Source organism: Lepus europaeus, chromosome 4 (assembly GCF_033115175.1).
Source record: "Lepus europaeus isolate LE1 chromosome 4, mLepTim1.pri, whole genome shotgun sequence".
NCBI lineage: Eukaryota > Metazoa > Chordata > Mammalia > Lagomorpha > Leporidae > Lepus > Lepus europaeus.
Window position 1 is genome coordinate 107,884,591 of NC_084830.1, and position 12,241 is coordinate 107,896,831.

At 39.9% G+C, this 12,241-nt stretch overlaps 1 protein-coding gene across 1 annotated transcript in view; it reads right to left on the bottom strand.

Moving 5' to 3' along the window:
* Positions 1-5,934: 5,934 nt before the first annotated feature.
* The window catches only part of CREBRF (CREB3 regulatory factor), an 81,324-nt gene continuing 75,017 nt past the window's right edge, over positions 5,935-12,241 (bottom strand). Inside the window, exon 9 of the mRNA XM_062188677.1 lies at positions 5,935-11,787. Coding sequence (XP_062044661.1) covers positions 11,672-11,787 — 116 coding nt within the window. The 3' untranslated portion in view covers positions 5,935-11,671. The remainder of the gene's footprint in view (positions 11,788-12,241) is intronic.

Sequence of the window (12,241 nt, forward strand, 5' to 3'; positions counted from 1 at the left end):
TCCAAATCCAAACGCGTTTCCGCACCGCCGTCTCTCCCTCCCCGCTTCTTCTCCGGGCAGCGCCCCCTAGAGGCCGGCGTCTTGGAGACTGTGCCTGACACGTGGAGGGAAACGGCCTGAGTGGGGTCCTAGCAAAACGGAGAGGAAGACAAGATGGAACGCTTAACAGTGGGCTCTTTCCGTGTTCCATCAGCCATGCTAACAACCACGTATTTTTTATTTTTTTGCATAGAAAAAAAGTATACATTGGGATGTCTCTAGAAGATGTAATTAACAATCTTATGTTTCTTTAAATTTTCCTGTATTTTTCTTATCTTCCTATAGTGACTATAAATATGGAGTGAAAACGAATATGATAAACTTTTTTTTAATGCATGGACTTCGAGTAGGTCACTCCTCCAATCCCACAGGGTCTGAGGAATCCTTGTAAGACAGAGAATGAGTCAGCGCCCTGCTCTACACCCCTTCTGTGGCCTCTGTACAACTGGATTAAATCTCTCTCACTGGAGTGGTCTTCATAGGTTTATGTAGTTTTATTGATGGAAATAATTTCAGAGCAAACCTGCAACAAGCAAATGAATAGCTAACAACTGGCTCGATTTTTTTTTAAATTAAAAAGTTTTGGTTTTTTTTTTTTTCCATTTTATTTGAGAGGAAGAGAAAGATCTTCCATCTGCTGATTCACTCCCCAAATGTCTCCAAGAGCCAGGACTGTGCCAGGCAGAAGCCAGCACCCAGGAGCCAGAAACTCCACCCAGGTCTCCTATGCAGGTGGCAGGGACTCAAGTACTTGAGCCATTATCCACTGCCTCCCAGGGTGCGCATTAAGCAGGAAGCTGGATGAGAAGTAGAGTAGCCAGAACTGGAATGGGATGCAGATGTCCCAAGTGGCAACCCAAATTGTCACATAACTGCCACGCCAAATGCCCACTCCCCATTTTATTTTTACTACTAAGTAGTTCACAGGGCCTCGAGGCCATGAGTCAACCCACCACCACCACCCCCCTTTCCGGAATCCTCAGGCTCCCTCTGTAGCTATGGGATGCCAAGCTCCCTCTGCCCAGAATGCTCTCCCTCTCACCCAGACCTCATCCAGCTTTGCTCAGTTCGTGTAAGCAAGCCCAGACTGTGAGGACCTGAGTGCCCAGCTGCATTCATTTCTCTTAATCCTCACAACCACCCTCAAAATTGGTAATACCCCAGTTTTACCTAGCAGGAGACAGACTGAAAGTAGATTAAAGCAAAACAAGCGAGCTGTCCTAAGATAACCCAACTTGAAAGTGGCGGAGCTTGGATGGAAAGGCACTTCCTGCTCACAAGCCCATCCGGCCCACAGGGGAGCACTGCACTAGCAGGGTATGTGCTTACCCCTCTGTGTCCCTGCAGCCTTCCCCATACACTCACTCAGGCTGCTCAGCCCCCCACTGCGCCTAGGACAGAGGCAGTGTATTGCTGGCATGTGCACCTGCTCTATAGCCCACTCAGATCTGTGCTCAGCCTCCTCCGGTAACTGGTAATAACAGCACCTACCTCACAGCATGCGCTGGTTAAATGAGATAATGTATGAAAAGCACTCAGCACAGTGTGAGAATCGAATGCCTGTTGGCCCTCATCTGGGCACTTTGTCACATGCTTTACTGGCATCATCCTGCATTGTGGCTCAGCAGGTTAAGCCACGGCCCATGGTGCCAGCATCCCATATTGGCAACAGTTCAAGTCCCAGCTGCTCCACTTCTGATCCAGCTCCCTGCTATGGCCTGAGAAAGCAGTAGAAAATGGCCCAAGTCTTTGGGCCCCTGCATCCATGTGGGAGACCTGAAGAAGCTCCTGGCTCCTGGCTCCTGGCTGGCCCAGCCCAATCGTTGTGGCCATTTGGGCCATATGGGGAGTGAACCAGCAGATGGAAGATTCTCTCTCTCTCTCTCTCTCTCTCTCTCTCTCTGTAACTATGCTTTTCAAAAAACCAAACCAAACAAAAAACAAACAAACAAACAAACAGGACAGAGAGGTATTATGCCTTGCAAATGGGGTTGTTAGGTCAAAGAATACCTGAGAATACTTCAAAGTTCATGGACATATATAGGCATTTAACCTAGCGGTTAAGATGTATGCATGGGAGCCAGAGTTGTGGTACAGTGGGTTAAGCCTCTGCTTGGTACACTGGCATCACATATCGGAGTGTTGGTTTGAGTCTCCATTGCCCCACCTCCAACCTAACATGGCAGAAGATGGCCCAAGTATTTGCACCCCTGCCACCACGTGGGAGACCCTGCCAGAGTTCTGGTTCCTGGCTTCAACTTGGCCCAGACTTGGCTTTTGCAGCCATTTGGGGAGCTAACCAACAAACAGATGGAAGATTCTCTCTCTCTCTCTTTCTCTCTCTCTCTCTGTCACTATGCCTTTCAAATAATACATCTTAAAAAAGATGCCCATGCATCAGAGTGCCTGAGTTCGCTTCCTGGCTTTGGCTCTTGACTCCAGCGTCCTGGCTAATGAAGAGACCCCGGGAGGCAGTGGTGGCGGCTTTAGCAGTTGGGTCCCTGCTGCCATTCACTTGGGAGACCCGGACTGAGTTCCCGGTTCCTGGCTTTGGACCCAGCCTAGCCCCAGACATTGTGGGCATTCAGACACTGAACCAGGAGGTGGGAGTTCTCGCTCAAAAAACAAAACAAAACAACAACAACAAAACTCTGGAAAATGTATATTATGACAACTGCATGGGTTTCAATATTTTTGCATCAAAATAAATTTTTTATTTCTACAAGCTTTTTGAAGTGTCCTCATATGCACTTCAAATTTTGACACATACAAGCCAATTGCGTTTCATAGGGGTTATATCAATTTACACTCCCTCCTGCAACACGGTACAAATGCCTGCTTCCCGTGGCCTCATCAGCACAGTGCATTAGCAAACACTGGGATTTTTGCCAATCTGGGTAGATGAAAACTGGCTTCTTTCATTTTGCATTTTCCTCACGATGCATGACATTGAGGATTGCTCCTGTTTCAGAGCCGTATGTATTTACTTTTCTCATTTCTCTGTTGGGTTGCTGGTCTTCTTCATATCAGCTTCCAGGAGCTCTTTATGTGTTAGGACGATTAGTCCTTTTAGATGAGTTGCAAAGCTTTATTATTATTATTATTATTGTTATTATTTGACAGATAGAGTTAGACAGTAAGAGAGAGAAAGAGAGAAAGGTTTTCCTTCCGTTGGTTCACCCCTCAAATGGCCGCCTTGGCCGCAGCTACACGGATCTGAAGCCAGGAGCCAGGTGCTTCTCCTGGTCTCCCATGCGGGTGCAGGGCCCAAGCACTTGGGCCATCCTCCACTGCCCTCCCGGGCCACAGCAGAGAGCTGGACTGCCAGAGGAGCAACCAGGACTAGAACCCGGTGCCCATATGGGATGCTGGTGCCACAGGCGGAGGATTAACTAAGTGAGCCATGGTGCCGGCCCCGAGTTGCAAAGCTTTTTAAAGTCTACAGTTCTACTTGGACATGTTTCTGACAGAATTGGTCAATCTTCATTTATGACTTCTAGATTTTGAGTCCCAGTTAGAATGGCCTTTCCTTCTAGTATTTTTTAAAATTAATTAATTTATTTGAAAGGAGAGAGAGGGAGAGACAGAGAGATCTTCCACTCACTGGTTCACTCCCCAAATGGTCTCAAAGGCCAGGGCTGAGCCAGGCCGAGGTCAGGAGCCAGGAGCTTCCTCCAGGTTTCCCATGTGTGTGCAGGGGCTTTCCCAGGTGCATCAGCAGGGAGCTGGATGCACAATGGGACAGCCAGGACATGAACCGGTGCCCATATGGGATGCTGGCATCACAGGAAGTGGCTTAATTTGCTATGCCACAATGCCAGCCCCTCATAAAAGACATTTTTATGTTGTTTTTAGACCTTTATCTACTTTGAAATATATGTTGTCTTATGGTGTGAGATTTAGAGTCAACTTTAGTTTTTCCAGGTTACCCAGTTATTCTAACAATGGGCGCCGAAGTGTCCCTCTTTTTCTCACTGGTTCTTGATACATTTACCATAACAAAATGACAGATATTTCTAGACTTTCAAGTCTGCTTTACAAGCATACTGTCTTTCACCTATTCTTTTTCCCCATATAAACTTTTAATTTTTTAAGAAAATCCTCTTGGGAAAAAATCCTTTTGGTACGTTTTATCAGTAATATCACATTTTTAATTCAGAACTGGTAGCTTTATGTTGACAACTACTGAGTACTTGATATATCTTTCCATTTGCTCAAGTTCTCTTCTGTGTCCTTCATAGTATTTCATTATTTAAAAAAATATTTATTTGAAAGGCAAAGCAACAAAGGGAAAGACAGAGAGGGAGATCTTACATCCGCTGGTCCACTCTTCAAATGACGGCAACAGCCAGGACTGGGCCAGGATGAAGCCAGGAGCCAGGAACTCCATCCTGACCTCCCGTGTGCATAGCAGGGGCCCAGATACTTGGGCCGTCTCCAGCTGCCTTCCCAGACACATTAGTAAGAGGCCAGATCAGAAGCATGTAGTAGATGCCAGCATCCCAAGATGAAGCTTAACCAGCTGTACCACAACACCCACTCTAGAAGCCATCTTTGAGGGACAGTTGTGCCATCTGGCAATCCACACGTCCAGGCCTCAATTACTCCCAGCCCTGTTCCTCTCCCCCTCCTTTGCACTGATTCTAAGGCCAGCTTTTACTTACTACATATACTAGTTTTGGCTTTAGTTCTTTTTTGGTTTTCAGATTCTAAGCCCATTATTTCCCTCCTCCACAGACATCCTTCCAAATACTCCCAGCGACTTGGTCTGCTCCCTTTGAGATGGGCACAGATTGTCCCTGGAATGCAGCAAGCTACCTGGATTTTACATTGGGACTCCCTATCATACAAACTGGGGCTCAGCCTTGTCTCCCCTCATTTGAGTCTGACTCCTTGGTAAAATGGACATTACCTCTAGTCTCACTGGGTCCTTAAGAGTAGCAGCTGAGGTGTAACATGAAAGCACCAGCAGGGACTTATGGAATATCACCCCAGCCCCCTGAGACTTCCTAACCCCTTTCAAATCTGAACCTTCTAGTGGGATATTAAGGCGTTTCCTTTTTATTTTTTTTTTCTTTCAGATTTTCATGGTACTATGGCTAAAGAGCTCACCTGGTTTCAAACTATTGCTGATAAAGAAGGACAGTTAAATAAATGTTAACCACTGTTGGTGTAGAGGGACATTTAAATGACTCATCTAACTGGATGCTACTCACAAGAAATTTAGTTCCCTAGGACTATATTGATCTGGTGCACCCAGCTCCTCGGAGTTCCCAGGACCGGGACAGAGACTGCTGAGAGGAGAGGTCTTGAGAGACCATGGCCTGAAAGAGAACCACTCCATGGCAGGAAGGCATGTCTATTTTGCTTCCTCATGGTCCCAACGGCCTTCAAATAAAGGAGTTCCTTCAGTGGTCCAGGATGTCAAGGACACAAGTCTGTCATTTCTTCTCTAACACTTCCTCCCCAAGATATGGTACTTGTGTCCTTAAAAACCCTTCAGTGATAATGTATCTGGAGCCCTGCGCGTATCTCAGACATCTCTTGTGTCACGTGCTGCCCACCTCAGCCAACCGTGGGTTCCTGGAGGTTGCATTGGTCTCTCTATAGCCTGGTACACAGAACAAGTCCTGGCAGAGTAAGTGCTCGACAGTTTGTTGGCTGAAGAACACATAACTCCTACGGTGGCCTTCACACAGATCCTCTGACTTAAGGCTCGAATGAAACGCCCAGCCTAGCCTGGAAACTTAAATGAACGATTAAACATACAACACAAATAAATGTTCCAATCACGAGAGACCCAAAATATTTTATTTCCCCTGGAGAAGTTACTTGCCCAAAAAATCAAGAAGAGGTAAGTATAAATTATGCTTTAAATTTTGAAGAATACAAATACATATATCAACAAACAATTCCATGAAATAGCTAAGTTTCACTGAAATACTGGAAAATCTACCTAAAGCATCAGAAAAACATCAACTTTCTGTATAGCACCAAGAAAGGGGCAACACGGTCCGCACATCACCACTCTACAGTTTGGGACCTCTTTGGACTAGGTGGTCTTGCAGAGTGGATGGTTACAGTGTTAAGCAATAGAAAGACAGAGAAAGGAAAAGCGAAAACATGAGGCAAACAATTCAAAACCTTTTCATCTTTTTTTATTTTAAATTACAAAGGATGTCGCATACACTGATGAATCTGTATCTGACTAGAAGTGTTGAGGGGTTGGAAGGTGACAGAAACAAAGGCAACATTTGCATTGCCTTTTCTGAAATGAAAAACTGCACAACTATTAACCAACATTTAATAGAATAATTTTTAAACAGCTCATGCATCAACAAGATAAAATTCTTTCTAGACAAGAGACAAGACTGAATCCAATAAAAAGTGTCATAGCTCCAGTTGGAGAGGGAGGAAAAAACCAAAACTACAGAATATTTATGATAGCATTACAAACAGGATCCTACGCAACTATGCAAAAGAGGTTGCCACATTGTATGAACAAATGCTTTGAATTCTTGCCCTTCCGCTCTTCTCTTTTGACTTCTGTGCTGTCAGCCCTAGTATCACTGCTAACCATAAATGCTAAGCTATAGGACAAATCCTAGGGAAAGAAGGTATTTTTTTTTTTTTAAAAGCAGGTGAGTGGAATACAGTGTCATAAAAATGTTGTGGAAAGGCAGATACAGTACACACAAACATTTCTGTTATTTGGTTCTGAAAAAACAAAGGGTGAAGGGCAAGACATTGTAATCAGTCTTGCTCACATTCACCCAGAATTGAATTAACTACACCATTGTGTTTACACTGTTATTATGAAAGAGGCAAACCTAGTTCACCCAAACTTGGCACACTGAAATACCTAACTTTGATGTTCTTCACCAGTCACCAAGTCTTCAATTCCAAAATACTATTTGGAAGTAGTTTTAAGGTTCTGTTCCCTTACTACTACCTCTAAATCTCTCTTTTCTGAACAAAAATGGAAATTTGGCATAGTTCAGTTCCTAGATGCAATTTCTACAATTTCAGTCAGTTTACTAAGCATGAGGACTATGCTTGAACACATAATCCCACATGTCTATGGAAGTGTTCAACTTTCAGTAGTACATTTTCATCATCTTTCCCCAACAAACTTATTCCTTAAAACGAAACAACCATTCCTACAGTTGACATTCATTGTTACATCCCAATGTGTTTGAAATATTAAAAAAACATGGAGTCATCTTCTCATAATGCCCTTATTAAGATTACAAAGATTACAAAAGAATCCACAAGTATTACGGCACTGTGTGAAACTTATTTGTCATGATCCAAGGGAAGAACAAGACCGCAGTTCTGTGCAAAGTTGTGGAAATGGCCTCAGTTCCATGGGAAATGGTATTCCACAACAGACTTCACCAGAAGGATACTTGAAACCTTTTACTTTAACACTGAAAGCATAATTCAATGCATTCTCAAAATTCAAGTTTCAAGATGTGGAGAGATGCTAACATTCTGTTACATAATTAACTAGAAAATACTTGAACAGAATTTTAGGAAGACTATATAAAGAAAGGGAACATAAGTTTTTGTTAATTCCTGCTGAAGGCAACTTGAATTCATTTCTTAGAAAGTTAACTAAATCTTAGCAGCTAAAATATTTTTAAATGTATGGAATAAAGAAAAGCACATCCATTCTTGACATTTTGGTGAATAAACTAACAGCTTTATTAGTGAAGGCAAACATCAGATAATTGTATGAATATTATATATAAAAAAGATTCAAACTAACAGCATTGTATTTCAAAAGTACTGTACTTCTGTTTCTTTTAAAGAGACTTGTCAACTGTTTTATAAAACAAACAAAATGGGTACTCTTCTCCTAAAAAAATCTGGAAAAATGAAAGTCGATTTCAAGCTGATGAACTGAACACACCTTTCTTTAAATGCAGACTATTGCTAGGAAGCAAATAAAGTCAAGCATCAGAAAGAAGATGTATGACAAATTCATGAAAGCCAGAGGAAAGGGATGTAGTAAATTACTGCTAATCTCTCCCTCTCACAGTCAAAGACCATTCAAAAGTGGTCTTTCATACAAATATAAAATAACTATAAAGAGAGGGAATTTGAAACCATACCCATCTGAAATCCTTCATGATGCTTTTGCAATAGCTCTGATTCTCTTACATCAAAAAGGTCAAAGTTAAAGATTTAGGAAGTGGAAGGGAATGAAGATGTTTAGTTTTAAATGTACAAGTAAGGCACAATATAAAGCCACATCATAATCTGTCATGAAGGATAGAGGAAAGGACAAGAATCATACATGGTACAGTAGAACAAGCAATCGTAGTGACTGAAAAAGTGTGGCACCCAATTCAAAACTCAGACAAGATCTTAACAAGAGCAACTGGACAGCATGCTTTCATATGGAGACAAACTCTATAAAGAATCCAGTGTATCTGAAACTAGGAAGTTTTTTTTTGTTTTTGTTTTTTAAATCATAGTAGTACTAGAGTCAAAGTTTATAATTGCTTTTGGAACAATGGATTTAGTTGAGGTGAATTCACAATGCCTTCACTTAGAAGATTCTGGACTTCTTATGAGCTATCTGTATACCATGTATGAACACAGAAAACCTTTAGAGAGCTCTTCTCTAATGATCTTCACCCAAAAATACATGCCACAATTTTCAAAAACAGAACATGTACAATTGTTGGGGTTTTTACATTACCTTATAAGATTTGTTTGTGTGACACACTAAACGTATATATTTTAATGACAATAGAGGAAGCAGATTATTACTGGCATTAAAGTACAACCATTTCTAGACGGTTTTAAATGCCACAGAGTCCCCTGGTTAAAATGTAAAGCTGCACAGCTTGCCTATGTCATCTTTATGATAAAGTTAAAACAGCAAGAGGCTTTAACTTTCACTCTACATTTTACTGCCAGGTTTTTATTTAGATCAAGTATCGCTGCAGCATTCTGACCAGCCCAGATTTAGCAGCAAATGGCAGGAATCATATAAAATGCAATTTTTTTAACAAAGTGCTTTTCTAAGATATACATACATATATAAATAGGTACAAAATAAAGTGTCAACATTAAAAAGCTCAACTATTTAAAAGCTTTTAACTATTTAACTTAAGTAGTACATATAAAACACTGAAATGCAAGGATATGGAATCTACTAAACAGATTCAAAGTCTTTTTGTTTGTTTGTTTGTTTTTTGAAATGCAAGACCAAAAAATCAAATTCTGGTTTGCAGACAGGAAAAAAGTATCAAAAACCAGAACTCCTAACAGAGCAGCTAGAAAGGGGCAATTTTATAAATCTCATCATGAAGCAATTTTCACCTGATTGCAAAACTGCCACATTTTGGAATACTTTTCAAATTACCAGACACACTCTGTCAAGACTTCACATACTTCCAAGTTGTAAACCTGTGCTTTGCCTTGTCTCACCTAAAAACGAAAAACTTTAAACAATGAACTTCCATTTTAAACCATCAGATTTGAGCTTATTACTTGTTTAGCGTGAATGCACTAGCAGGTACATTTCCACCAAACACACAGGAAAATCTTGTGCATCACAGTTCACCTAAGGTGTTAAGACAAAATCCTTCTCAGACTTCCTTTTCCATGATGTCAAGAAGCAAGTTAGCAACACTGCTGGGTTATGGTGTGTTCTAGAATCAACCCTTCATAAGCTATAGCTTCATGTACTATGACTTACAAGTGAGGAAGAGGGGGAGAAGAAAGAAAAAGACATGGAAGCATACTATATGGACAAAGTATAATTAGGGAATAAATTCTAAAGAGGGGAGTAGAGAAAGAGATTTTCCCAGCAGCTAGGTCTGAAATTTTTGGTATTGTTTTGCTAGATATATTTGTTTTTTCTTTTAGTTTTTAAGCCACCAGTTTTCAGAGTCTGAAGCACAGATTTGAGAATAACACACTAAGAGAGACAGATGGAAAAAACCTGTGGGAAAGATTTATAATGCTGCCTTGACGTAAGAAATCTCTCATCAAGAGGTAAAGCTTGAACAGTTAAAACACTGACTAATTAAGCTGTTTTATGTGAGCAAAAGAGAGCACCTAAAAACTAAATGTGTTAATGTTTCTCAATTCTAGAAACTATAGAAGAATAAGTCACATGTAAGTTTGAAGAAGCTAGTCTGAAAATACCTGTACAAAAATATAAAAATCTATAAATTTTTTTGTTTTTGTTTTAAGCTTGTGTTGATCTCTGAAAATATTACATGCACAATAATACATCAATTGGAAAAGTGGCAACTAAAGAATTAGATATTTTTTAGCTTTTTTCTTTCTTTACATATATACATAATACAATAAAAATAATCTGTATTTTGGTTGTTTGGTGGAAGTATACTACAATAAGCTAAATAAACTTTAATTTTCAAAGTCAAAAACTATTTTACCAATAGCTTACTAAAATGAAATATATTAAAATTTCCTACAATAAGTGCAGAAATAAAAGACTTACAGACATCTAAATGGCCACCAACTTATCTACTATGGAAGCGACTAGAGGAACAGCAAAATAATATTTGTATGTACGGATGCTCCTTCTGTAGATAATTGGACCCAAACAGAAATAAAATTCACAGTTCAGTAAGATCCCTAACCCTGACCTTTTAATTTTTTCTTTTTTTCTCCTTTTTTCATACATTCATACAGTATCATGTAAGCTGTGCAAAACTTTACTTAGACTGGCAGTTTGCCATATCAGTTGCATTTGTCTTTGGTACAAAAAAATAAAACAATCGCAATAATGTGCAAGTATTTGTCTTCTTCCGGCCAAGTACCGAAATAGGAGTTTTCTAGAGCCATCTTTTTTTTTCTTTTTTTTTTTTTTTGTTTTTTATACAATACACAGACTCTGTGGCATATATCTACATTTCAACATAGTCCTATATACATTCAAAAATTTTGAAAAAGAGTTGGAACAAAAAAAAACATTTAAACCCCATAATTTTTCCATCTATATGTCTTGTTTTTCCTCATTAGGGTTTTCATCATACAAAATATTACCAGTTTTATAGTTTCCCCAAAATACAAGGCACAAAGAATATGCTTTTTTCTTACTTGCACAGATGGTTTTATATATATATATATATTTATATATCATATTGAGCTCTGAAATGAACATCTAATATGGCACACAGTCATGAGTGTTGGGTGTGCCATGTACAAGTGAGATTAATGGTTGTGGAAAATTAGAACAAAAGCAATAATTCTAAAACAATCTAAACTTCAAAAAAATGCTTCCTCAATTTTTTCGTGTGTGATTCAGAGCATAAACCTGCCACAATACTTGGCATTTATTAGTATAGTCACTCCTCCCAAATGTTTTGCCTTAATAGATTTTTGCAATCTGTATCTAAACATTTACTTAAATAAGAGCTTCAATCCTGATGCCAGTAGCAGTTTTAACCACGGTTTATGCTCTGAAAATGCAATAATCAAGTATTTTGGATCATGCTTCACTTATGCTATTTAGTTTTTAAAACAATGTAACCTAATTGTAAATGTTTACATAATGCTAACTGACATGCAAAACAGAATGAAAATTTACAATGGATAACGTGACAAAAACAGACATTTCTGACCAGTGGTCCAATGAAGGTGATTATACTTTTGATGTTGGTATCCTTAGTCCTACAAGGCCTCCTGTGGGATTGCCTTCTGCAGTCTTCTCTAACACCTGGTTAACAAATTCTGAGGTTTGCCCAGCAACTGGGAGACCTGGAGAGAAAAAAATAAATAAAAGGCACTCTTAGACACAGAAACGGAAAGGGGGAAAGGAAGTGAAGAAGTGGGAAATGTCTGAGGGTCAGGTGTAGCCCTCAGCTTGATACAGATCCCAAATGAATGTTCAGTTGCGTATTGTTTGCAGTACAGAAAAACATTCCATGCATTACATTATAAAATCCACAATTCTAAGATTAGAAGAGTCAAGCAAAGAATAATTCATATCAGAAACCTGAGCAGAGGACAAGTAGTTACAGCCCAAACCAAAACCCAACCCAAAGACAGACAGGCACTGCTTCCTAACCCGACCCAACATGTTTCCTCCCTCTCTTACTGCTCTAAACCTCGATAGGTGCCATGGAGGTAGGAGGAGGTTTACTCATGTAATTAGAAATACAGACCTGAAGGATGTTTTTAGTCATTTTTATGATCAATGGAGAAAAGTTAT